Genomic DNA, 27583 nt, shown 5'->3' with positions numbered 1-27583 from the left:
AGTCCCGACTCCAACCAACACTGACCATTTCAAGGGGGGAGGGTCAGTCCCAGCAGGAAGTGGCCATGGTGACATTTGTTGGTCTGGCTAACATAATGGGATTTTACTCTCATAAAAGTCTCATCAAAACCCTAAAACATTGTACATGATAAGACTCTGTATTCTCAGTTTTTATATCATGTACTCTTATACAATTTATTTTTGCCATTTCATTTGTGCCTAAAACATGTTTACTTCAAATGCTTGGGAGAAACCTACTGTATTTCAAATAACAGACACCTCCATTTAGTTATCAAAGAATCAGCCACAAAGGATTTCACGTAAACTGCTCATTTATTAGCACTGGTACACGACGTGACGGTTTCCAGTAAATATATGCTGAGCTGCATGGAGGTGACGGAGCAAGGTGAGGTTCAGATATGGAACGGCAGGTGCTTATTTCTTCCACTCGTTCTTGTCGTAGTCCCACTTGGCAGAGAAGCCCTGGATCGGGCTGACCTTCATGTCAAGCATCCTCTTGGTCTGCTTGGCCACCCACTCCTCTTCAAAGGTGTGTGGGACGGGGCCGTACACTACAGTCCAAAACAGTTTCGTGAGGCCACTATCTCGACAAGTCGTTGCTAAGCCAATGTGTTACGTGGGGCAGGTCGTCCCCAACACACTGGCAACCAGGTCAGCGTAGCCACCTGCCACTCAACACCAACACCCACACACACACTGGTTTTGAATTCTGGGCAGACAACCTTGACATTTACAAATTACTCCTTTGTTCATGATTAGCAGTATAATACCAGAGCTAAAAGCAGAAGGCCTTCTCTATAGGATGTAAATAATGAGGTCTAGAGGCCAGTGTAGAAGACAGACAGAGCCAAAGGTGACTTGGGAAAAGATCTAATAGGCAGACATTACTAACCCGTGTCCACAATCAATCCACAGGACAGGATGACACCTACCCAGAATGGGAAAATACCTACTCTGCCTGGACAGGAAGAACCCAGGAGAGGCCATGCTAGAATGAGCAGACAACGCTAACACTGTGAAAGCAGAAAACTGCTGGGTCTGGAGACCCAGAATCCTGGTTATCGAGATGCAGTCCCCATACAGTTCAAACAGCCCTCTGACAAGTCAGAGTTCCCTTTTCCTTGACCTAACCTTCACTATACTATCTCTTGATAAAAGACTAGTGACCAGACAAACCACCACTGGAAACGCAGGGTGCTGTACAAAGCAGGGAAGTCGTTCCCCACCAAGCACAGCGCACTGTGAGTAAATCAGATTCCGGCTCACGCCACTCGGCTAATGCGAGCCAGTTTCCCAAACCTGGGAAACAGTCCTGGGATGGAGCCCAGGAGGGAGGTGCCCATCTTGTGTGAGGACCACCCTGCAGCCCACTCCCAGCCACTGAGAGATGGAGCTGCGCTGGCTCCATCCAGCTCTGGTGCGACTGAGACCTGAGACCCACTGCAGGCCGCAGTCCCCTCTCCTCTCTACTTACCATAGTGCTTCTCCCAGATCAGAAGGAGAGCAGTGAAGCCGATGAAGAACATGGCAGCGCCCACAACTGTCTTCCACTCGTTCGTGCCCCTATTCATTTCAGCAAAGCTCTCGTTGAACTTAATGCGATATACTAAGAACAGAAAGGACAGTCGTTTGCAGGCAGAAAGACCTATGGGGACAAAAAGCTCCCTCCTCCACAGCACTCCACCCTTTGTCCCACAACAACACAGCTAAGGGATAAAACACGGAGTGAGGCATACGACGCAGGCCTACGGCCGTGACAGGCTCGTGCACGTGCTCTCTCACACATGCATGTAAGGGGTGAGGGAGGGAAGAAAATGCATGGAGTTTGCTTTGGGTGCAAAAACCCAGTGAAATCTCTTCTTCTTGAGATTACGGTGTGGGTCTCACTTAATCTCCTTGCTTGCATACCCTCTCCTACCTGACAGTGTTTGCTGCTCTTCCGTGAATAATCCACAGTAAACCCGTCCTACCCAGCAGGCACTGAGAAGCTGCACCCACACACTCCGCACTCTCCTGACCCACACACGGCTGCTCTGCGTCCACGTCCACGCTCCTCCCCGGGGGCTGCAGCCCCAGAAGCAGAGACAAAGGGGCCCGGGCAGAGGTCCAGTCAGCTGGCAGATACAGAAACACAACACACAGACCCTCCCAAGCGTGCTGGTCTCTGGCAGCACTCCCGAGCTACAGCAGAAACTCCCTCACTGTGGGCCTGCTTCCCCACGATACCCACGTTCAACTTTCTCCTCAATGGAGAGGCTGCTCCAGGGGGCCTTCTCCTTCTCTTTCAAGGCCTTCTGGCTGGCGGAAAGGCTCTTAACGTGGGCCACATCGGGCAAGGGGTAGTCCCGCCGGTCGACGTAACTCGGGAGAGCAAAGTCCTCACTCTTCACAACGCTTCCTAAAACACAGTGGACAAACATTTGCAAGTTCACAGAAGCTCCATTACAAACAAGCTGGTACTTCTAAAAACCGAAATAAGTACAGGTATGTACACCCTGAAAACCTCAGTCGTCGCAAGGGGCTGCGGCCACTGTTCCAACCAGCGGAAGGATGGTCGTGTGAACAGGGAGCAGGCTTGTCCTGCATGGCCCAGACGGCAGGATGAGGATGAGGGGTAGATGGCTAACAGCAGCACTCCTCTTCAGAGCAAAACAAAAACCTGCCGGGGCCAACAGCTGACAGAGGTAGCACTTCCCACAACCGACAGTACTCACGCAGAGGCCACCCGAGGCCTCTCAGCGTTCCCTGCCCCGGCCTGGGGACTAGACTAAACAAGGCCCTTCTGCGAGGGACTCGAACTAGTGAGGAAGAAGAAAAACAATATAACACTTGCAAAAGAAAAAAGTGTTCCAGGGGCTGGCCCCGTGGCCAAGTGGTTAAGTTCGTGCGCTCCGCTGCAGGCAGCCCAGGGTTTTATCAGTTCTAATCCTGGGCAGGGACATGGCTCTGCTCATCAAACTGAGGCAGCGTCCCTCATGCCACAACTAGAGGGATCCACAACTAAGAATATACAACTATGTACTGGGGGGCTCTGGGGAGAAAAAGGAAAAAAATAAAATCTTTTAAAAACAAAAAAGAAAAAAGTGTTCTAAGTTCAGAAAGATGGTTACTGCGGCACTGTTTACTACAGCAAAAACCCAGACCACCTATGTCCAAGAGAGGGCGGCCTCAGAGACTGAGCCAGCTCCTGAGAAAGGTGCATCACGGAGCGGGCGCTCATCTGTTCAACAAGGGTTTCCCGAGAGCCCAGTACATGCTGAGCGCGCTCCAGACACCTGGGATCAGCAGGGACACAAGCAGACTCCTGCCCACTAGTGCTCGCACGCAGGAGTGGGAAACAAACAACAGACATCCAGACGCACAGATTACAGAGCATGCTAGGAAATGAGCGCTCTGGAGAAAAGGCAAAAGGAGAGCAGAGGAAGGGCATGAGGAGGAATGTGTGTGGCAGACGCAGGAGGCAAGTCACAACAGTAAAGAAGAGGCAGAGCCACAGGCTCAAAACGGAAGGACAACCGTGGACTCGACAAGGCAGGAACAATATCAGGGTTTCTGGTTTTTCTGTTTAAAAACATAAATCATGTCTACTTACTCACACGTATATGTAACTCACACACAAAACTCCCGGCAAAGTAAACACACGATGCTATCAGTGGGAAGCCGAAGGACAAAATGGGCATTTCTGCTCAGAGATAGAAATTTTAGTGCCTTAAAATGAGCATGTACTCATGTATTACTCAAGTAAAGAGGAAAAAAGTTCAGACAGCAGAAGAGAATATCTTAATTTTTATTTTGGGTTTTCCCACTGCTAAAAGCTGTTTGTTCAACTCTGTCCTACGTCTGCAAGTCTTTGTGTTCCAAACTGGTGAACACAGGCCACCTGCAGAAAAGCTTCACCTCCACTAGTTTAGTCCCGAGGATTAAAATCTCCCAAATCATATTAACAATAGTGACAGAAAACATCAAGCCTTAAGGAAAGTAGTATAACTTCTCTAGATGCTTATCTTTGCCACGCCAATGACTAGCACCCTTATTTATTTATACATGACCCTTATCCCAAAAGGATTTGAGGGGAAAGTGGCTAGAATTACTTCCATATTTTAAAATTTTCAGATTAAAATGATGAGTGGACTAAAAAGAACGGTGTATACCAGCACTCAGTTTACACATGAATTATTAAAAATAGATGTAAATTGGAATGATGACAATGTTCTAAAGTTGATTGTGGTGATAACGGCACAACTCAGTGAATATACTAAAAAACCATTGAAATGTACACTTTAAATGGGTGAAGGTATGTCATGTGAATTACCTGTCAATAAAGCTGTTATGAAGAGGTAAAGGTTTACAACTTTGGAGCACAAAACTGCATTTTCTAGAACAAGAATGGCCAATTCATGGTTTCAGGGCTGCCAGGGGTTGCTCAGTACTTTGGGCCTGGACCCTTGGCAAATACCAAACATTCCTTTTAAAAACAGAGAGAAGCAAAGACTTTGCATCCTAGTGAATGTTTTGTCATTTCTCTCCACAACCTGGACGGATTTCTGGCTGAGCCTCTGCTGAGGAAATCTGGTGAATCTGAGCTTCCCCTCAATCAGATGTGTCACTGCACAAATATCCAAACCGACAACAGTGGCCACCAACAGCACTCCATCAGACTTGTCTAGTGGACGACAGTTCTCTCCATCTGCCAACTGTGTGCTGGAGACAGCGCTGAATAAGATGGGCAAGGCCCGTGGCCTCAAAAAGCTTGTATTCTAGAGGCAGACAGACAAGACTCAAACATATGTGCAAACCCACGGTACGTCAGCGCTCTAAGGAAAAATGAAGTGGGATGATGCAGGGCAGGGGGCATCTTTAGGACAGGTGGTCAGGAAAGGCTGTTCTAAGTAATGTTTGCACTGAGGGCGATGACCAGAAAGCAGCAGCCAGCCACAACTCCGGAGCTCTGAAGCAGGAGACAGCAGCCCTACGCATCTGAGGAACAACATACCCCGGGGGCTGGGAAGTGCGCGCGCCGGGGGCTGGTGTGGGTGGTTGTTGGCTTTTCTGAGTATGATGTGAGGACATCAGAAAGGCCAGATGCAGACCTTACTCTAGGCAGGAGAAGCCACTAGGTTTCAAGAAAGGACTGACTTGATCTTAATTCTCAGCCAAAACAATACCTAACAATAAGTCACAGCCACTACAAAGAGACAGAAGCTGGCTTCTCAGAAAGATCAGAATGACGAGAGGGACAAGAAGGAACTTTCGGGGGTGATGGAGATTACTATGTCGTGACTGGGGTCGTTGTTACACACTGTGAGAGCTTACCAAAATCCACAGAACACTACACCCAGAAAAGATAAGTTTTACTTTCTGTAAATTATACCTCAAACAAAGTAAATAAAAAGCTAAGAAAATAAACCAGCAAAGCCTAGGCTTTTAATGAAGGAAGGTTTCTTCACATATGTTTTAACTAAACAACAAATCTTTATCGCTTACTCACTTAAACTAACAGATATTTCAACAATACTCTAACTAGAATGATCTGTTTTAGAGTCTGTGTCCATGGTGTTGTCCTGGGCAACAGAACGAATACAAAGAAATGTAAGACAACAGTATCGCCAATCAAAAGACACAATTTCAAGGGAAATTCACACATCAAGCAGTGCAGGTAACCCTAGTTCCTGGTTACTGAGCCCCTAGATACATAAACCTCGGTCTCCATCTTCATCGCCATCAAGCCTCGCACTCGATCCCTCAGGAACGACTCGCCATGCTGATTCCTGTTGTGTCCTCTTGCTTTCCCTCCCTCTGCAGTGCCGTTCCCCTCGCAAATGGGAGGTTCAGCCTGTAAGTCCTTCAGTATAGCAAAGTCTGTCCTCCAGAAGCCCCCCTGAACCCCAGGCCAGGCTCAATGCTTCTCCTCAGGAGCCTTCTCTTACTGACACACTGTCTTCATGTATCGGTCCCTCTCTAGACTGCAAACATCCTTGTAGAAAGACTCCACACCTTATACTCTTTTTATCCTCAATGCCTAACAGCGTCTGGTACCAAGATGATGTTTGATAAATGCAAAACTAAACTTGCCATAGTGAACTAAGTTCTTTACATATATTTCAGGTGAGAAAACAGATTCTTACACTTAAGTAGCTAGTCCAAGACAGAAATGCGATTGAACCCAGCTCAGGCTCGGAAGTCCAAGCTCCTTCCCTCCAATTGCCCCAGTAATGGAAACGGTATTGAAGGTAAGTGACTGGGAGGTTTTTTTTAGAGGGAGGGGAGATCTTTAAAGGCAGGTAATGGTGTAGAAGAGCTCTTGAAAGGGGTAGAACTTGAACCTAAAAAAATGGGAAGGGAAGGAAAAGGGGGAAAATGTCAGTACAAGCAAAGATCTAGACTCATATTCAATGACTCATAAATATGCTTAAATCTAGAACTATGCCGTGTTAAAACACCTATACCTCCCCTCACAGCCCTAACAGCAGAATCAGCATCTTAGCCATCTGGTTTGAAACTCCAGCACAGGGCCTCACACACAGAAGCAGCAAAACAAAATTAGCTCAGCCTTAAAGAAAAGTTACACTTACCGTGTGCTCGTACACACACCGAGGTGGAAATTGCTCGCTTGCCAATTAGGCTAAATACTCTGGTAGCCAACATTCTGAAAGATAAAAACGTACACCTTCTCCATGAATGAGAGCAAACACCTACTGGGCATGATTCTTCTTTTTGCCCCAGTGCATTCTGGAAGTCAATGCAATTCTTTTGTTGTCTACTCCCCAACATAAATGATCCGTTCTTCATTACTGACTCTGAACTCACAAAACCACCTACGATGAGGTTTTTCTTAGCACTCAGCACGTTTTTACAGAGCTTCCTTATAAACCAAGTGCCACGATGTATACACTCCAGGCAATTAGCAGAAAATAGGCTTTCTTAAAAAACAAGTAGAAAAAATTTTAGTAAACAGACTCTGAAAAAACTAGAAACGGTAAAGCACTGTGCTGTGATGATGAGCCCCACTGTTTGGAGGGGAAAGGTTAACAGCTCACAGGGACTGCGGCATGCACCGCATTCAACTGAGTACCCAGTTATGAAGCTAATATGCGCATAGGATAGGAAGGGGAAATCAGGCAGAAAGCCTGCAAATACGGCCCTGGTCCACTTCCAATCCCTGCGGAAACGGACGACCTGGATGACCTATTCTCACCGGGGCCCTTCCTGCTCAGACCTCCCTACCCTTCCTTTAAAACTGGATCCTCCCTGGCACTGCTGATGATGAACAGGACCCCGAACGCATTCGCAAAACATCCCCGACTAGAGGCAGAAGCAACAGAAGCATGACGTCAATGCGGTACCCGGCCCTCTCGCTTCTCAACTCCCCGGCCCAGCCCGGCCCGGCCCTGCGGGGTCTGACGCCGAGCGCCCCTCCGGGAGCCCGTTACCCCGGGAGCCAGTTACCCAAGGCCGGTGGCGCACACGCCGCGCCCAGGGGTGACCTGCCCCGCGGGCCCGCGCCCTCGGCCAGCGGGCGCTCCAAGGTCACAGCCCGAGGCCAGCCTGCGGCCGCGGCACAGCAGAAGGAACCGGGCCAGGGGCTTCTGGGCGGCACATGGGCCGCGACACGGCGGTCCCCGAGCCCCGAGCCCCCGGGGGCCGGCCCCAATGTCACCGGGCGCCGAGGCCCAACTGCCGCTTCCCGCTGGCTCCGGGTCGCAGGGCTGCGGGCACGCAGACCCGATGGCTCCCGGCCCCCGACCCTCCCCGGCCTCGCGGCGCTGACCGTCCGCAGCCTGCCTCACCTGCCGCCGCACCACCGCTGCCCACCTCTCCCGCCGCGACCGCCCTCTACGCCCCGGCTGCCCGCGACCGGAAGAGAGCGAGGCCCACCGCGGAGCACCACGGGATTCAGGCGGACTCCACCCCGCGCCCGGCCGCGCCGGAGGTCACCGAGCGGAAGTGAGGGAGCGTCGCGAACGTCGTAAAAGGCCGGGTCGGGCTGCTTTCCGGCGGGCGCTGAGGCACCGCTTTCCGGCGGCGCCTGGCGAGGACCGCGAGTGGAGCGTGAGGCGGCCGCGTCGGCTTCTTCTGGGCCGGAGCGGGCGTCCGAGGGGCCGAGCCGGGCCGGTCGGGGCCTCCGCCCGCCGCTGGGCCGCGCCACACAACCGCCAACTCGTCTTCCTTCTCCGCGGAGGCTCCGCGCGGCCGGGCCCCCTCCGTCGGCGCCCGGGGCCTCCGGGGCCCTCCCGGGCTCAGCATGCCCGGGGTGAAGCTGACCACCCAGGCCTACTGCAAGATGGTGCTGCACGGCGCCAAATACCCGCACTGCGCCGTCAACGGACTGCTGGTGGCCGAGAAGCAGAAGCCGCGCAAGGAGCACGTCCCCCTGGGCGGCCCAGGCGCCCACCACACCCTCTTCGTGGACTGTATCCCCCTCTTCCACGGCACCCTGGCCCTCGCCCCCATGCTGGAGGTGGCCCTTACCCTGGTAAGCGCGGGAGAGGACAGTGGCTTCCACGCAGTCCCAGCTGGCAAGAGCTCAGAGCCCACCCCCGAGGTCGCCGTGACGGTGGACGGGGGGACCCCCGGGGGCGCACGGAGCCGTACCTGGCCCCCGGTGAGCTTCCGCGGACGGCAGCTCTAGCCGCAGCGGCCGACCGAGCGACCTGCACCGCCGGGGATGTTTTTAGAGGCGATTTAGGCGACGAATAAGGCACTGATTTTTCTCAAACCGGTAGCCTTTATAGCAACAAGCCCGAAGCCACGATCGCTAGCCGGGTGATGATTCAACAGCGTTTGTATCTGGGGTGTGGAGCCGCGGGAAGTGCTGCTGTGCCGGGACCTCAGCGCCGGAGTTTGGTGCTCGCGCAGGTTCCTTCTCCGCCGGGGGGTCAGGCTGCGGTTCTTCGGTGTCGGGACGCCGGGACCCCAGAGGGGAGACGCGGTTAGGGAGTAGCGTTGACATCACGGGCGCTCTCTGCTTGGAGGTGCACGAGGGCTGTGCTAGGAGATTTGTCTGTGCCTGTTAGTGGTTAGTGACTTGTAAGAGGGCTCCTATGGTTGTGGAAGCTAAAGACTTTCTGTCAAACTAAAAAGGGGAAGCACACGTGCCTTCTGTCCACCACGCTCTTCTGTGTCTGCTGGCAGTGACTGCTTTACCAAGTCCGGCGCGGGGAGAGGTTAGCATGCAGGTGAGCTGGCCGGGAATGGAATTCCAGGCGGTGGTTTGTGAGGTTTGGTGGTCAGTGAAGGGAAAAAGACCACCTATGAACTCCAAGGAGTTGTCACCACCTTAGGGAGAAGTAGGCTGTAGCCTCAGACCTGCCTCAGTACCTGAGCTCAGGTCCTGTTTTTCACTTAAGTATAAACTATGATGCTGAAAAAACATGAGTTAATTCTTGCGAAAAGCAGCCAAGTGTGAGAAGGTGGAGGTGGAAATTCTCTATGCCTCCCACCAAGTAAAATGAATCCATTTCATAACTTACCTGATTGTGACATCTATGTAAATTCTTGGTGAGCAGGAAGTGCCTTTGGGCAAAGGCTCCTGGCCTAAGGTTACTGGGCACAGCTTTGAGAGCCTGTGAAACTGACTCATTGTGTGAATTTCTTCATGTCGGCTCTGGGCAGGAGATAGGTAAGAAGTAGATGATATTTATAAAATCAACCATGTTAGCTCCTGAAGAAATTTGCTGTTGGTACCAAAACAGCACTGGGGTGTGCATGCATATGTTTTAATGCAAGTCTTTTCAACCAACTGTCTTAATTATTCTGTTACCAAGGGAATTGCAGGGTGATTGGGCATGAAGTGCATTCACTTGCAGGGACCCGGATTTGCCCGTAGCATTAATGCAGGATTATTCAGTTCTCCAGTCGTGCCAGGCCTGTGCTGGGGGAGGGATATGACTGTGGATCAAACACAGTCAAAACAGCAGTTGAACTTGCACCAAGCAGACAAGCACAATACCGATGAGTAAGTGCTGTATGTGGGGTTGAGAAAGTGTGAGGGGTCTGAGGGAAAAGTCAGCTAACCCAGGCTTGCAGAGTTAGGGAAGACAGACTGCTCAGAGAAATGGACATGCGAGTAGTGGCCCAGTGGGCCAACCATAGTAACCTCGGGGGTGGGAGGTAGAGGAAGAGTGTTCAAAGCAGAGGGATCAGCATGTGCAAAGGCCAGGAGAAGGGGGTGGGAGTTAGAGGAAGAGTGTTCAAAGCAGAGGGATCATCATGTGCAAAGGCCAGGAGAAAAGGGGGGTGGGAGTTAGAGGAAGAGTGTTCAAAGCAGAGGGATCATCATGTGCAAAGGCCAGGAGAAAAGGGGGTGGGTGGTGTTTGAGGAAGAACTAGAATATAAAGGGACTGGGGGTACAGAGAGGTGAGCAGTGGACAGATTTCACTGTAGAAAGGAGTTTGGGCACCAGCATGAGGACAGGGTGTAGCCGCTGGAGGAGAGTTGCATGGCCAGATTCGTGTCTTGGAGTGATTGCTCCAGCCTGCAGCAGAGAGGATGTTGGACACAGGAGTGCATCCAAGGCTGGAGGCAGAGAGGTGGCGCAAACTGAGTGCAGTGTGGACGCAGAGAGGGAGACAGATCAGAGAGAACCAGGAGGAAGAACCTCAGGACTCGGTGACTAATGGTATGTGGCCATAGGGAAAAGGAAGCATGGCCAGTGCTTTGGTTTCTGACTTACACATTGGGAGGACAGTGGTGCCATTCATTGAGGGCAGATGAAGACAACCTAGTGTTGAAAGTTGAAAAATGAGTCTGGAGCTCAGAAGACGGATGGGCTGGAGATACAGATTGGGAGCGAATTCTCAGTGACCTTTGAAGCTGTGAGAGCAGGTCGTATTGGCTGGGACAGTGTGTGGAATGAGGAGAGCGCTGTGGACAGGAGCCTGAGGAACTCTAGGTTTGACAGGGTGAATGGAAGAAGAGTTGTTGGCAGGCCAGCCGAGGAGTAGCCAGGAGGGTAGGAGGAAAAGGTGTGTTGCTTTAAATTCGTATAAAAGCCTGTCCGAAGTATCTAAGAGCGTGTTAAAGACAAACTAGAACCTCGCTTGGAATTGTCAAATGTTACTAATTCTTCTCATTCTTAAGTAACTTTTGTAGAGTTAAGAGTTATGCTCCTGTTATGAGATGTGAACACAGTACTTGAGAGAATTAAATATACTAACTAGAAGCAACTACATTGGAAAATTCACCTTTGCATGAATTTCCCCGAGGAGCTGGACTGCCTCCCAAACCAGTTACCTGGGGAGGGGAGCTGCCCCACGGGGACCTGGACCCTCCAGAACCGAGACAGGCCCGCTGCCTCCTGCTTAAGAGGGAGGGGGTGCTGCATGAGGCCCCTTTGTGCTCTTCCCCCCCCCCCCCCCCCCCCGAGTCGCTACACTGTGCACTCCAGGCTCAGCTTCCAGCATGCCCCAAACATGCCTGTCAGGGCTCAGCGAGTCTCCCGGAGAGCTGGTTGGGTCCAAACCAGACTGTCGTGACTTCTTTTTTTTTTTTTTTTTTTTTTAAAGATTTTTTTATTTTTTCCTTTTTCTCCCCAAAGCCCCCCGGTACATAGTTGTGTATTCTTCGTTGTGGGTTCTTCTAGTTGTGGTATGTGGGACGCTGCCTCAGCGTGGTCTGACGAGCAGTGCCATGTCCGCGCCCAGGATTCGAACCAACGAAACACTGGGCCGCCTGCAGCGGAGCACGTGAACTTAACCACTCGGCCACGGGGCCAGCCCCAGTCGTGACTTCTTTTCAACAGAAAACAAAGAGCTGAAGCTCCGTCCTTGCCAAGCAGGGGTGGTTTATGCTGGCTTCTCTTTTATTGACCAGAATTTTTAATTATAGCCTCAGCATTTGACAAATACGAAAAAGATGCCAATTGAGTACAAATTAAATAACTTTCAGAGTAAAGTTATAAAGGAAAATTTGCAATTTGAGTCCATCCGGAGATTTCTTATTACAATTAAGGTATTTAAGTTTCTATCATTCAAGTTTTGACTCAGCAACTTAATGATAAAAACTGAAGGCAATGAAAAATCTCAGTGTATGGAGCCATAATTTACCAGTATGTCAGACCAGGAAGATTAATTTTAATAAAGCATCTAAATCCATGAACTGTATCAACGAGGCCTTATTCTCAGGGCTTTTTTCTATTTAGGGAGTTTCATATTGTAATTATTTTTGATAAGTGGGAAAGGCTGACTTGATATGCTGACCATCAAAGGGCAACATTAGACTCCTTTGAAAGGCTTTTCATTATAATTTTCCATTTTAAAAAAATCCTTGCATTTCTGGGTGCTTTTTATTTTTTTTTAAGTACTTATACCTGTTATCTTAGTTATCCTTGTACCCTTTGACGTAGGTAGTGATGGAATTATTTCTAATAGCAAAAACCCATAACATGTTGGTAGGGAAATTGGCATGAACCTGCTGTTTCTCTAAGCCTTTTTTGTCCTTTTCCCCCTCATTGATTTCCTAGTTCTGTGGAGCAGCTGTTGATTACATTCTGCTCAGATGACTTTCTTATTTGCCAGTTGTCCTGATCACCACGATTTCAGTCCGGAATTCTTTCTGCTGCCTCCCTGTGTGCCTTCTCTGTGCTCATTTGCATGAGCTGCTGTCCTCTGGCTCTCCCCCAACTCCTCCTGCCCCTTGTTTATCTCCAGAACATTCATGCACTAGCCTGGGAGCAGGATATGGTTGCTCGGTTCTTCCCCCTCTGTCCCTGTCCCATTTGCCTCCAAAGCTCTTCTTTCCTCAGCTCCTTTCCGTTCCACAGAGAAATCCGCAGCCCGCTGGGGAAGCCTTTCTTTCAGCGAAGCCGGCAGTCCCTCTCCTTTGACTGCAGGGCCTGCTTGCCGCTTCAGACAGGGAGTCTCACAGACACCCTCAACTTGTGCCACTTGTACGTGGCGTGGCAAGCATGGGAGTGATGCCCTTTGCAGAGTGGCTCTCTTGTCACTTCACTGCTTTGCCTTCGTTATGGTTGGTGTATAGTTACAGGACATAGGTGACAGTGCTTTGAAAACTGTAAAGTGCCTCCCACATGCAAACGTTAACAAGTTTGCTGAGAGGAACTCCTTTCCGTGTGCAGAGTCCACCTGGGAGTGAAGGGGTTGAACCAGCGCCTTTAGTAGCTCTACGTGTCTAGGATGGAATGAGCCAAAAATGCCATTGAAGAGAGGGCTGCAGGCTCATGCCAGGGTCAGAGTGTCCTTCCTTCCCTCTGAAAAGTGAAGGAAACTGCATGAGCGCATGCGGAATTTGGGCCCTGTATTCGGTCAGTTTTACTAAGTTGACACCAGGTTTCACTGCTGTCCTGGACTTTGATTTTCATTTTGATTGTTGACAAGATGCATGACAGGAATAGGGTGTCATAGCAGCAAGGCAGAGAAGAGGGATGTGGATTCACTTCTCGGCTCTTTTGCCTTTGCCCTGCCCAGCTTGGGAGGGAGGTGTGTGCCTTCACTGTGCAAGCTGCCGCTTAAATCCACTAGGGCTTCTCATGAGTGAGCCGTTTGGGCTTACTGCAGGATTCTGAAGCCCTTTAAGACCTGCTTGCCCCATCTCCACCCCACCTCCGTCCACACTGCTCATCTCCTTCCACATACCGACTTTTACTCCACTTGAACTCACTCTCGCCTGATGATGTCTGGTACCATTTTTGAGACTATCAAAGAAAACTCTTTCCCTTATTAAAATTTGTTCACCCTACCTCTGGACTCTGGTGGCTGGTGTGGAGCCCTTGGTCGGTTCTCCATTCCTCCCCTTCATGGTCTCCATTCCTCAATTGGTGGCCAATTGCAAGTATATCTGGACAGCTGTGGACAAGCTGTGTGTGCCCATCATAGGCATCCATACAGTTAACTTGGTGATTCTTGTTTGAATCATTCACAAGTTTCTAAAATCAAACCAGAACTTTTGAGACCTGGTTCACTTTTACGACAGTTCTACCAGAAGTTCAAGGTCATGACATTATTTTTCTGCTGGAATTTCATTAGACCCTTGGGGTTTTTCATATAGGAATTTGCCCCACCTCAGGTAAAGTGTAAGTCGAGCTGTGTATTGTGTTTGTCACAAGAATCATCTTGCACGTCACGTGTTTTCTGTACTCCCTTAGGGCAGCTACAAGGTGACAACATGTATGTTTGCTGGGGGATGAGTCCTGCCCCCTTGCTTCAGCCCAGGAAAGGGATCTGGGAGCAGCTTAGACTGCTCACTAAAGACTGCCGCTGGGGATGGTCAGGACATCGTCAGTAGCAAATAATTATCTTGTCCCTATATTAAATGTAGCTGTAGTCAGCTAAATAATAGCCCCCAGGATGTCCACATCCTAATCCTCAGAACATACATGGCAGAAGGGACTTTGCAGATGAGATTAAGTTATGGATCTTGAGATGCGGGGATTATCCTGGGTTATCTGATGGACCCAGTGTAATCCTCAGAGAAGGAGAAGTGATGACAGAAGCAGAGGTCAGAGGACGCACCACCAGCCAAGGAATGTGGGTGACCTCTAGATGCTGGAAAAGACGAGGAACAGACCCCCCCCCCAGAGCCTCCGGAATGAATCGGCCCTGCAGACCCATCTTAGACTGCTGGCCCGTAAGGTAATAGACTCTGCGGTGTTCAGCCACCAAGTTTGTGCTTTGTTACAAGGGAAATAGGAAACTAAGACGATGGCCAAACTGTGGATACCATCTCTAGTTCTGACTCTGGATATAAGGACAGCCCACACTGGAAAGCCAGGAGAGGGATTCCCAAGTGGGCAGAGATGAGAGTCACCTCGAGAGAGGAGAGGACATGCTCTAGAGGCTGGTCTCAGATTGGAGACAAAGGCTGAGAGGCCGCACTAAAGGGGAGGTAACCGCATGGGTCTCAGTTCAGCGAGTGGGGCCAGATGCCAAAGTTTAAAGCTAGGCTATGCCCTTTGATGCTACGTGGAGGTACATTTAGGAAAAAATGAGAGAAATTGCTACTGTAAGAAACAATAGAAAGTTTTTAGAAGCCATGCCTTTAAGAGGTGATAAAAACAAAATGTAGGGGCCAGCTCTGTGGCCGAGTGGTTAAGTTCGCACCCTCCACTGCGGTGGCCCAGGGTTCGGATCCTGGGCGCGGACATGGGACCGCTCGTCAGGCCACGTTGAGGCGGCGTACCACATCCCGCAACTAGAAGGACCTGCAACTAAGATATACAACTGTGTACAGGGGGGATTTGGGGAGATGAAGCAGAAAAAAAAAAAGATTGGCAACAGTTGTTAGCCCAGGTGCCAATCTTTAAAAAAAAAACAGATGTAAGTAATTTGGGAATAATTTTCAGCAAAGTTACAGTGAAAGAGCCATTGTAAATATTTTTGAAACGTAGACCTAATCTTTTGGGTAGATGACGAAAATATCTAATTGGTTCAGTGAGCCTTGATTTTGACCCAGTATGGTAATTTGTGAGCTCTTGAGAGGCCAGAATTATTATTCTAATCCTCATGTGAGCCAGGGAACCTTGGACTGTAACCATCTTAGAATGTCTCCTTTTAGTTGTAAAGGAGACTGTCGGAGGCCCAAACTAGAATTTAAGACAAAGAGCAAAGGGGATATGTTTTTAACAAAAAGAAAGAGGGAAAAACATTTTAACTAGTTAATTCACTGTGAAAAAAGCAAGGATCAATTTTATTTCCTCTTCTGCAGACTGAGAATAGAATTTATTGCAGTGTATTATTAAAATTCCGTTATGGTAGAACAGTTAGGGTGACCTTTTGTTGTTTTTAATAATGGCATTAGACCTGCAGGAAGCTAAATCTGATGAGAAAAGAGTGGCATTATAGAACAGACAAAAAACTCTCAAAGTCTGCCACCACACTCTCAGTTAAAAGCATGCCACAGGGGATTGAGTGAAGAGTGTGTGTGTGTCTGTGTCTCACTCACTCACTCATTCCTTGCCTGCATCTGCCTACTTGTGTGTGTGAGCCTGTTTACCCCACATCCCTTTGTGAAGGGTTTTTCGTGGTATGTTTCTAGGAATACTGAAAATATAGTATAAAAAGACTTGGTCTTCAAAGAGACTTAGATTCGCAGTCTGGCTCTGCTACCTGGCTGTGCAAACTTAGAACCTCTGAGCTTTGGTTTGTTTATCTGTGAAGGATTGATTTAATTGGTCTTAAGGATTTTTCAAGGCCCAGAATGCCTCGCTTCTTTACACTGTAAGAGAAGGTGGGTAAGGATGGTCTCCCCTCCCGCACCTCCCCACAGCTCTGCACCTGGTTAATAATTGTCGACACTAGGGCCTTCTGCTTGGACGGCGGGAGGAGGTCATTCCTCATGTCCAGCCCCACCCCTCCTGGCCATCACAGGGTCCTCATCTGTGGGAAGATGCCCCCTCACTGAGAGCAAGGGGCCCGTGCTCATCTGTGCTTTCTCTGGCCTCCCGTGGACCGTGGAAAGCAAGCTGGGATGACGTTTTTTCCATGAACACCTGTTTCATTCTTGTAGCCTTTCTTCTGGGGAGAAGGATATAGGGATTATGTCGTGTCTTGTCCCAGCATTTGGGGGGAGGAGTCTCCTGTGTTTATTGAGACTTAATATTTAAGGGAAAATCATTCATCTTTTCTTTCCAATTTTTGTTCCTCTTTCAGATTGATTCATGGTGCAAAGATAATAGCTATGTGATTGCTGGTTATTATCAAGCTAATGAACGAGTAAAGGATGCCAGGTATGTCCATGCAGAAACCCTCTATGGTCTGAAAAATGATCACGTGACAGACAGAGACGATCTCTGACGTGCTTTCGGACCTTCTGTAGACTGAAGATGCGGAGTCCGAGAACAGAATGCCCCGCCCTCGGTGCTCGCTCGCAGTACTTGAGGGGAGCTGTGCTGTGGGCAATTCCAAACAACACATGCTGAACTTTTAGATTCACTTCGAGATTCTCTCTTCTATCTTCTTTATTTTTCTTGAAAGGAATTCATACACTAAAAGCAACAGTCAGGGGCCTCTGATTTCTCAGCTCTGCGTTGCTTCCCATTCCCAAACTAGAAACGATGGAGGGCAGGACCTAGGGAAGAATCCCACTCTGTGTTTGGGTAAATAAAACAACTTTTAGGTTTGGTGCTCTCAGGGTCTGATACTGTGATGAAAATGTCATGTTTGCTGCTCCCTTCGTGCTGGCCCCTGGCTCCTTTGATCCAGATATTAACCCCCTCTTTGGTTCTGGCTGAAGCGCGAAGCTCAGAGCTTTCTCTCATTTCTGCGTCAGTCTCGGTCCCAACAGAAAAACAGATGACACACTGAAGTTAGGATAATTGAAGAAGGGCTTAATAAGCGACTTGTTTCCAAAGGTGTGGGCGGTGTGTAAGAGAACTCACCAGAGGGTAGTGCAGGAGCCCACCGCTGGTGACAAAAACTGTCAACTCCCCTGGGCCTGAAGGGATGGGGAGGAAAGAGTTTGGTAAAGTCCACCTCAAGAAGAACAGTGCCCTTTGATCAAGAGACACCCCCTGCAGCCATACTGATGTGGCCTCCCAGGGAGAGCCCCAGAGGAATCGGTACCCTGACCTCCTTCTGGTTTCCTCTAGCCAAAAGCAGGGGCAGCTGGGACATCTGCTGCGTGGTATGTAACGGGAGGACACGCCGAGATGCCCTGACACACTTTCCCTTGTCAGATGGAGCCGACTGACGCCAGTGTCCGGGCAGTTAGGGGAGGCAGTGAAGGACCCTGGACCAGAGCGCCTCCTAGCGTTATGTCCACTTGCTCAGCATAGGCAAGAGGTTGGGCTCGGTAGCATCTTTGGAAAAAATATAATAGACTGGTGACCAAGTATTGGTACCACTGATGAGGGACAAGTGCACCTCAAGGACGTAAACCCCTTTTACCCTTGGAGGACTGAGTGAGTCCTGTCGGGGCTCTGAGGGAGGCAGAGTAACCAGCAAAATGCCAGGCTCACAACGACTCCTGTGAAAGCCCCTGGACAGAACGCACAGGCGCGGTCTGGGCCCTGGTTCTCTGGCTTCTCCCACTGCCTCTCTGTGCTCTGTCCGAGTCCAGGAGCGCCACTAGTTTCTCCTCCTTAGGTGCACCTCTTGTTCACCCCACTCCTTCCAGGACCTCCTCTCCATTTGGGTCCATCCGCCTCCCCTGTATTGATGACTCAGTGTCTGCATTTCCACCTCTGAGCTAGAGCCTATTCCTGGGGCCTGTGTCAGTCCTGGGCTTTATTCCATCAAAGGGACTGACTGGGCACGCAGTGCCTGCCCTAGGCCAAGCTCTGAGCTGAGCAAAGCTAAAGACTCTTGGCCCTTGCCCTCAGCTTGCCGGATTGAACATGGAAGATACTGCCAACATGTGAGACAGTGGCTGTGCCAACAGGAGCAGGGAAGAATTCCGTCCACTGACCTGACCACAGGACCCTCAGGGAGAGCTTCCTTTGAACTAGGTGCTCAGAGTGGGCAGGGTCTTCTCAAGTGCAGATGTGGAGATGGAAGGGAGGAGCGTTCTGGAAGGGGACAGCGTGATGAAGACACCAGGTGGAAATGGGGCAGGACCATGGGGTGCGCACAGAGGGAAATGCCAGGAAGTGAGGCTGGAGGTAGAGCGAGGCACAGCAAGGGCTTCAAGGCGGTTCCAGCTTCATTTTGTTGGCAGTGGGAGCCGTCCTTGGAAGGAGGGTTTTCCTGAACCGACCGGCACTTTCCCACAGCTACTCCTGCAGAAAGGAGAGGAGACTAGGCAAGAGGTAATGGCACCAGCTTGTCGAGTGAGTGTAGACACCTCCCTTTCCTTTATGCCCTCGGCACCCCCCAAAACCACGCCTCACAGGTGCCCAAATTTGTGGTGCCCAAATGTACCTGCACAGGCTCTTGCCAGTATGCCTCATTTGGCTCATGGCCTCGTCATCTTCCTGCATCTCTTCAGACCTCATTCCAGCCCAGCCTAGAGTTATCTTACTCAGACACCATTTTCATGCTGTTCATATCTTCTGAATTTCCCAGTTCCTTCACCTTCTCTGCTCAGGAGGTTTTGCATTCCTCCACTGATGTCAACGGTTAAGTACCTACTGACCAGCCATTTGTCAGACCCATAGAGAATATTAAATGCTAAGGGGGGCCAGTGAGAGAAGTGTGCCCAGGAACCCCATAGTCCCTTCTGAGGAGTCTCTGCTGTACTTCAGGATTTAAGCCACCCCCTCAATGTGCCGGTACTGTGTTAGCGGTGGACCTCCCATCACTAACCCCGTGCCCTGCCTGGGCTTTGCTGGTGGTGTCCCACTGATCCTCACAGGACGCTCAGATGAAGAAACTCCAGCCACAGACAGCCCCTGCACAGGGGCCACACAGTTGGAAGCTCGGGAGCTAGGATCACGCTAACTTCCTCCTTCAACAATCTGCTTACACCTAAAAACCTTCCCTTCTCTCTGCAGCCAGACCTGGCTAACAACTGCTCTTTTAGAAGTATCAGCTGATCAGCCATGTCTCACAGCATAAGCTTTAGAACCCAGTGGACTTGGACTCAAAACCTAGGTGACTTACTGATTCACTCCTTGGGCCTCAGTGGTCCCATCTGTAAAGTGGAGCTATGAGCTCATACCTTGGAGAGTGGCTGTGAGGACAGAGTGAAGCAATACCCAGTGCATTTAGCTCGGTGCTTGGTTCAGAGTAGGGGCTGGTACTATTACCAGTTCTATGATTACTTTATTCAAAAAGATCAGTCTGTGTTTTTTTTCCCAGTTTAATTGAGACCCAATTGACATACATCGCTATCTAAGTTTAAGGTATATAGCATAATGGTTTGACTTATCAATCAGTGTTTTAATGTTATGAAAAGGCATGTAAGGTATTTGTTAACTGTTGTATTCATTTCCTAGACTTCGGCTGTTACATCAAGTTTTACTATATCCTTTCCTAGTTGTTGGTGTTTTGCTTCCTAATTAGTTTCTCAGGTGGGTTGATTTCGGCGCCCGGCGCGGTGCCCTGGCCTGAGGTTAGATGCTGGTGAAAAGCTGTTCGCAGTCTAAGACCTCAGTCAGAAGCAAATGCCTGGCTCCTGCTGGTTGGGCAGCAGGATTGGCAGAATGCTGTCCCTCTCCAGGGCGCCTGCAGGTTTGTTTGGCATCTGACTGCAAGGAACAAGGGGCGACCCAGCCTAGGAGGAAGCGAAGTCCTGATTGACGTCATAATATGACCGCGCTCCATTTGGAGTGTCATTGGGAATGCTCAGGGTAGGAATAGGGTGGGTCGGTATTTGAGACGAAGTACATGATACAAAAAAGTGAAATCGGCAGTTCTTTCAAATGTTTCAGCAATTCAGTAACTACAAGGTTTTTTTTAACTTCTTCAGGAGAATAAATTTCAAATTTGAGTTCTTGGGTGTCGGAAATGGTAGTTTTTGTTTTTAATGAATGTTGCTTGACCCCCTTCCCAATAAAAGTCACTCAACTACTCTGATAATCCTAAATATTGGGATAATACTTCTCTAAGTTTCTCCGTGGCACATGCTTCACGAGTCCCTAGAAGATCGCACCCCAGCAAATGCTGCTGCTCCTCCTTTGCACCTGAGGCGGGCGAGCGTGAGGCCCGGCAGATACCGGAGCAGGCGAGCCGTGTGCCCCGCATTGGTGGCTGCACAGGCCGGTCTCCTGCAGCTCTCCTGCTCTCCCGTTTGCGCTGGGCGTAGCCAGCTCCCGGGAAACCCAGTGCTGCGCTGAGAGCTTTCCGTGGGGTGACCTGAGGGACGAGAATCCCTGGGGCCGTCTCTCTTTTAGACTTCTTGTTGTTGTTTCATTCTTCTCAACACAATACTAGACGTCCAATCAGCACGTCACTATAAACTCTCAGTTTAGAAAGTGAAATAGAATAATCAGATAATTTTCATAAAACATTGATCAGATTTTTTTAGCTCAATCATAAGGATGATAATTGTATAGTATGTTTCTCTAAATAAACTCACAATAATCAGTGTATTTTTATGGCCATTTCAGTATATATGGCTTAGTTCCTGCTTCAGAAATATGAGACTAATTGTACAGGGAAAATAAGGTGCACAAAGAGACAACTGCCTGCTAAGCATTAAGTGTTAGAGCATTTTAGAAATAAACACTCAGTTTAGACAAGGGGCAGATGGACCTCAATCTGGGGCAGTTTTGCTGGGCCTCCCAGAGAGGATGGTGTTTTTGGGGCATTAAAGACGGGAGGGAATTCCCTAAGCAGAGATTGGTGTCGAAAGGCATGCCAAACAAGGAGCAGTGTGAGTGAGGAGGGAAGGGGGCGTGAGGGAGATGGTATATAGACTGAAATTAAAGACACAAGGGATTGCTCCTGAGAGTCCACAGAGAGAAGGGCCTGGATCTGCCAGGCTGAGGACGGTACTTTTAACTTACAGGCATTCGTGAGTGGCAGGGAACAAGATGGAAGTTTCATTTTAGGGAAATTGATCTAAAGAGAATTTTCAGGATACATCAGATAAGACAAGCCTAGAAGTTGAGACCAGTTAGGAAGCAGTTTTAGAAGCCCATGCCTACGGAGATAGCATGAACACAACGATGGCAGGGAGAATGAAGGAGGCCAAGGCGAGGAGAGACCGAAACACCTGCTGAGAGACAGGAAGAGTGGGAAGGGTGACCTGCCCCGGAGAGACGAGCAGTAGGCCGCCTGCCTGGGTGTAGCGAGCCGGTGGGAGGCCTCGGAAGGGCAGCGGGTGGCTGGTGGGCTTCAAGGGTGCTGACCACGGAGGTACGGGGTGGACGCCAGCTTGTTGAAGAAACTTGAGAAATGGAGTTGAAAGGGAGGGGAGAAGTCGGACATTGAGTAGAGGGAACCAGTTAAATAATTTTTTTTCCTACAAAGGAAAAGACTCAGATTTGATAGCAGAGCTGGGGCCATTGAGAGGAGAGGAAATATAGATTAGGCCCTGAAGAGGAGGTCAGAGTGGGTGTGCCTGTGGGCGGGAGGAGGCCTCTTCCTGAGCCTGGATAGAAGAGTAACTGGAGGGGTAGTGCAGGGGGAGTGATGTGGGAGCCACTCTAGCTCACTTTATTGACCTAAGGTCGAAAGTGGTCATTTGGCAAGGTGGTGATGAAGGCAGGCACAGAGAAAATTTGGAGTGGCTTAGGAATTTTAAAAATTGAAAAAACAGAAAAAGCAAGTGACTCGGTTGCCAGCAGCTAAGAAGTGGACCGTCAGTCACTTTGCAAGTGTGCAGATGGAGAAGGCAGGTCCAGGAGGCTTCCCGCCGGGAGCTTGGCCCAGCGCGGGCGAGAGCGCTCAGCAGCGCAGTCCGTCCACAGGCTGCGGGTGGCGCTCTCCCCTGGGTTCCAGGGAGCCTTGCCATTTAGAAGACGGCTTCTCAAGATCCCCTCCGCAAGGGCCTCCTCGTAAACTAAGGCAAGGACTTGCCTTGCACTGTGCTCCCCTGTGCCCTTACAGCACGTGTCCTCAGCACGTCATTGTGGCAGGGGTGGCAGTCACCAAGAGCTGCTTGAAACAGGTGTAACAAACAGACGCAGTTTATTGCTGCTGTTGATCTCTTTATCGTGGCTAGTGAACCATGCCTTAGGTAGACAGCGTTGAATGGCACTAACCAGAATGTGGTAAACTCCCGGGTTCTTCTTTTGCAGTCCAAACCAAGTGGCAGAAAAGGTGGCCTCCAGGATCGCCGAGGGCTTCAGCGACACCGCTCTCATCATGGTGAGTCCCTCCCGGCTGCCTATCATGTTCTCTGTTTACAGGATGGCCACGGAGCATTCTCTTGCCAGCGGGGTACTGTACTGTATAAGCCATCTTCCTTTTTGTGGACACTTCATCAGACCGTGGGCGTGTCGTGCAGTCTTCTCCCACCTGCAGACTGAAAATTGCTGAGTCACAGGCCGTGGTGTGCGTGCCACTGCAGCCACGTGTGCACAGAGCACGTGGATCTCCAAAAGGGCGAGTCGTTCAAGTTCAGCAGCTCTCAAAGTGGGGTCCCCATGTCAGCAACATCACCTGGGAGCCTGTTGGAACTAGAGATGCTCAGGGCTCAGCAGTCTGTTTTAATAAGCTTCCTGGTGGTTCTGATGAGGCTCACGTGTGAGAACCGTGGACTAAGAATGGCCAGCAAGCCTGTAGGGAGGAAGGAAGGGTCAGGTAGATGGCAGCTGACCTCACGAGCCTTGTTAGGTCCTCCCAGTTCAGACAGAATGCTAACAGAGAGGGAAGAAGTCATGTTTGGAAGCTCCGCCTTTGTAAGAAAACAGTGAAGTACTTAGTTTTTATCCTGCGTAACACACGGTTTGCCTTAGGCTGCACTCGTCTGTGTCAGATTTGCAGCATCAGCACACTGCAAGGTGGTGCCTAAGGACTTCCAGAAAGGTGCTGGCTGTTGGCTTTTTGTTAGCTCTGTTCACAAGCGTGTCCTTTGTCCCATGCGCAGGTGGACAACACTAAGTTTACGATGGACTGCGTGGTACCTACAATCCACGTGTACGAACACCACGAAAACAAATGGCGGTGCAGGGACCCACACCAGTGAGTGCCGTGTTCTCAGAATCACCTGTGTGCAGTGTGTGTGAGGCTGTTCATGGTCACCCAGCTCCCACAGGAAGGCAGACCCCAACCTTCTGTGTTTCTAAGTTAGCATATTCTCCAGAGGAGTGTACAAACCTCACAGAAGTCATGCGTATTGCTCAGCTGCTCAGGACTGAGGCCTGCAGTGCTTCCGAGCAGTAGAGACAACCTGAGAGTTACTCAAGGGCCTTCCCACCCCACCCCAGGGCTCCTCTCCCCAACCACACCCTCCTTCCCGGCGTTTGGTTTGATTTAGTTTATTTGTAATCACTTAGAAAGCATTAGTCAGTCATCTCCCAGCTTTTTCAGAATCTCATTTGGAGGGTGTCTCTTTCATTTCGTAAACATGTTTTACATTCTTTATGTGCATCTTCGTGTCCTTGAAATTTACGTGTTTGCTGGCATTCATTATTCTCCTTTATACCACTGTGCGCGTGGCTGGGTTTCTGTTTACTCTGTTGAAAAGCTACTTGTTGTCGCTGAGGTTGATTTCTCCTGTCTCACGTCGTAGTGATTACTGTGAAGACTGGCCTGAGGCCCAGAGGATCTCAGCGTCACTCCTGGACAGCCGATCCTACGAGACCCTCGTGGATTTCGATAACCACCTGGATGACATCCGCAATGACTGGACGAATCCAGAGATCAATAAAGCTGTTTTGCACCTGTGTTAGGGAGGGACCTCAGTGACTGGTGTCTGGGCATTTCCGCTACACTGAAGAAGAATAGCTATTTTTAAATGTAAATAAGATATCTCATAGCCTGTATGGAAAGCTGACAGTTTTTGGAAGTGGCATGTGCTTGAAAGAGGGCAGAATGTCCCGTCAGTCGTCTTTTTAACACAGAGTCTAGAAGAGGTGCAGACTGTCCAGGCTGACCCCCTGTGGAGGCTTCCCAGTTGTATGTTGGCTATCAGCCTCCAAATCAAAGGTGTTTCTGCTTGTCCAAGATGGTTCCTATTAAACAGTTTGACCTAACCTTTTATAATCTGCAGAGGATACTTTTTAAGGCTTATAAACGATCTTAAAAAAAAAAAGCCCACATCTTATACCTGAATGAGAGTGTCTGTGAGTTTTCATCCTGTTTGAGTTACTGTCTTCCTGTCCTAGGACTGGGCAGGCGTGTGGCGTGCTGGTGCCCAGCGCGGCCTGAACGCCTGTGCATCGGCCTTCCACCGTCGGGAGGCTGCAAACTGCACTGCCCTCACCATGTCAGGCCCACAGAGCAGCCACGGCTCAACACAGCGGGGTACCACCACTGCTGCCTGGGCAACCGTCATCCTTCAGGGTAGAAACAACGTCGTCGGTGATGGGAGCTTGGATGGGAGCACAGTGTAGTCTTCCCAGTCAGCCAGAAAGCCTGTAACCTGCAGGGTCAGAAAGGGGAAATGGAGCTGTGCTAAGATGACCTTAAAGCGGCAAGAGTCGGTCCTAACTCCCAAATGACTTACATGATGGTCCAGATGGTTCTAGTCTGTCTGTGTCTTCAAAATAATTGTTTATTTTGTATTTGAAGCAACAAAAGCAAAACAAAACTTAGACTCCTTGAGTCCTGCAGAGCGCTATCAATTTTTTTTATTGAGTTCATAATAGTTTACATCACTGTGAGGTTTCGGTTGTACGTTATTTCTTGACTGTCACCACATGAGTGCTCCCCTTCACCCCCACTGCCCCCCCACCCCCTTCCCCCGGTAAGCACAGAACTGTTTTCTTTGTCCCGGTACTTGTTTCTGTGCCACGTATGAGTGAAGTCACCTGGGGATTGCCTTTCTCAGACTGAGAGCGCCATCATTTTTCTGCTTGGAACGTTTGGCCAGGCTTTGAGCCCAATCATAGGAGATTGGTGGGGAAGCTTTATGATAGCATTGCATTTTTCTTTTTCATAGGAATTATTTCAAGCAGAGTTCAGAGAACCGTACCTTTCCTCTGTCTTGTTTTTGACTACATGAAGGAAATTTGTAACAATTGGAGTGATCCATTGAAAAGGCTTATGACACAGCGTTCATCATCTTCTCTTAACAAGTAGGAAAACATTGCAGACGTTGCTTCCAATAGATGTGCTGTGCTGGACCCACAGATCCTCTCTTCCCTGTTCTTCAGACACCTCTGCCTCTCCCCCTTCGCGTTGTAAGCTGACGTAGTTTCACGTGAGGAAGCAAACGAAGGATGGAGCATCAGTGCGCCTTCTCGCTCACTCTCCCACCTCCGTGCCGGGCCCTCACAGCTGGAGTGCAGTGCGCAGTCTCGTTCCAGACGGGTTTGTGTTTGTTTCAAAAAGGGAGAAGAATCACCTCCAGCACGTAGAGAGTCTTGTTTTTACTCATTTTCACTTCTTTGTGGGGTTCTCATGCTGGATTCTCCCACCAGCTTCCTGGGAATGTGTGCCATCCTCCAGTTTCAGCCTAGAGCCAAGTTTTTTTTCATGGCTGCCACAGGCTTACGTTTTCAGAAGAAAGGCTATGAAATACTTTGAAGGGAAGAGTATATTTGTGAAAAAACAAAAAAAGATTTCCAAAGTGCAGATGCTTGCTCCTGCATCCTTGTAAAAACAGCAGAAGCCTCAGCTGAGCCCCCGGCCCTGTGCCGGGCCCCGTCTCCCTGGCCCTGAGGACAGGCCTCATTTTTCCCCGCCCGGGATAAAAGTCAGAACCATTCTGTCAGACAGCCACCTGAAATGTGTGCGCGCACTGCCTTTTTATAGACAAGACTTAAAGGAGCAGCACTGAGTATGTTTGTACTTTGAAAAACTCTGTCCATCCAAACATTAAGAAATTCTTAAATCTGACGGGATTGGAGGAGAGGGTATGTGTGGGGGGGGGGAATCTCCATCCCTTAGAGCAGCCACATGCTTAAAATCACCCTGCTGGACGTTTTTCTCTCTTCCGTAGCATCCAACCTTGACAAGTTGAGTAGGACAAATAAATTATTAATTTATATAAAAACATCATTTTCCGTTTCTAACCATGGTTGCCTTTAAGACCTGAGGATACTAAACGTGGAAGAGTAGGCAGGAACTTCACAAATAACGAAAAGCACTGTGCTTGCTAAGGAAAACCGATGTTGCTAATTCTAATGAAATTAGATTTAGAACAGAAAACAACTTAGAAATCTTGAGTAATTTACATTTGCAAGTCAATTTTCCAGGGGTCCGGTGTTTTTAAGCCGCCTCAGTGTAAAAAGTCCTTATATAATTAGCTTTAATAGCTTATTTTTCTGATTGATGTACTTGGAAAACCTATTGTTCCTGCATAAAGTAATTCTCAGCTTTTCTGACCTACCTTTTTTGTTTTGCCTTTGAAAGAAAAATATTTGCTTCCAAAACTGCCCCTTTGTAGCATTATATCTGTCTTACATAGTAGCTGGTTTATGACATCATGGTAAGTGGAAGCAAGAAGAATAGCATGGCATTAATCTTTATACCCTGTGGACATTCTTAGCAATGTTAGTGAAGAGAGCCGAATTTAAAAATAGACTTCCGTTTTACTAATTGACATTTCTTAAGGCTTTCCATCAGCTCGGTGCCTCTTAAGCAGTGGTGCTTTGCTGTAGTAGAAGGCAGGCCTGAATGTCAGCTTGTGCTCCCTGCCAGCTCGCAGGTAGGTAGTGTTCATCTGACCTCCTTTCCATGCTCTTCAGAACCCAGGGGATACCCAAATATTTTTATCCTCATAATGTTGATTCGTTACTCCTTAAAATGCTTAAGATGGCCTTGAATGGGATGCAAAATCTGATCACTTGCTGTTTCTTAGAAATAAATTGCCAAGAATTGTGTTCTCCGTGGTCTTTTGCTTTCAAAGTAGTGTGACAAGTGCCAGTGCAGCACCCGCTTGAATCTGACTGGAGGGAACTTTTGGCTCAAACTAGCGTTGGCTTGTAAAGCAGAATAGCATCCTATGTGTAGTGCTGTCTGAAAAACGTGCCAGAGACCATCAATAAATCTGTAAATAATTGCATTTCAGAGGATCTGTGAAGTTCTGCGGGCAAGGCTCCTGGCCTGGCACAGTCCATGGTAGTTGAGTCTGCCCCAAGGCAGGACTCGTCGGGTCCACCGAGGGCCCTGGGTG

At 49.3% G+C, this 27583-nt stretch overlaps 2 protein-coding genes across 3 annotated transcripts; one reads left to right on the top strand and one right to left on the bottom strand.

Moving 5' to 3' along the window:
- Positions 1–314: 314 nt before the first annotated feature.
- COX4I1 (cytochrome c oxidase subunit 4I1) lies at positions 315–7997 on the bottom strand. The gene is made up of 5 exons (XM_008516754.2): positions 7809–7997; positions 6594–6667; positions 2252–2419; positions 1496–1627; positions 315–572 (listed from the first exon to the last, which is right to left on the bottom strand). The coding sequence occupies exons 2-5, from the start codon at positions 6664–6666 to the stop codon at positions 436–438; spliced, it is 510 nt and encodes a 169-aa protein (XP_008514976.1). The 5' UTR covers position 6667; positions 7809–7997; the 3' UTR covers positions 315–435.
- On the top strand, positions 7998–27290 carry EMC8 (ER membrane protein complex subunit 8). Of its 2 annotated transcripts, none has more exons than XM_070612437.1 (5): positions 7998–8623; positions 16627–16703; positions 22599–22668; positions 23390–23484; positions 24035–27290. In XM_070612437.1, exons 1-5 carry the CDS (start codon positions 8264–8266, stop codon positions 24192–24194), a joined length of 762 nt encoding a protein of 253 aa, XP_070468538.1. In that variant the 5' UTR covers positions 7998–8263; the 3' UTR covers positions 24195–27290. The 2 variants fall into 2 exon arrangements, with proteins under 2 accessions (XP_070468538.1, XP_008514977.1); XM_008516755.2 differs by having other exon boundaries at positions 8030–8494.
- The last annotated feature ends 293 nt before the right edge of the window (positions 27291–27583 follow it).

The sequence above is a fragment of the Equus przewalskii genome, chromosome 3 (assembly GCF_037783145.1).
Source record: "Equus przewalskii isolate Varuska chromosome 3, EquPr2, whole genome shotgun sequence".
Taxonomy (NCBI): domain Eukaryota; kingdom Metazoa; phylum Chordata; class Mammalia; order Perissodactyla; family Equidae; genus Equus; species Equus przewalskii.
Note: the sequence above shows the minus strand (reverse complement) of the source record. Positions and strands in the feature narration are given on the sequence as shown.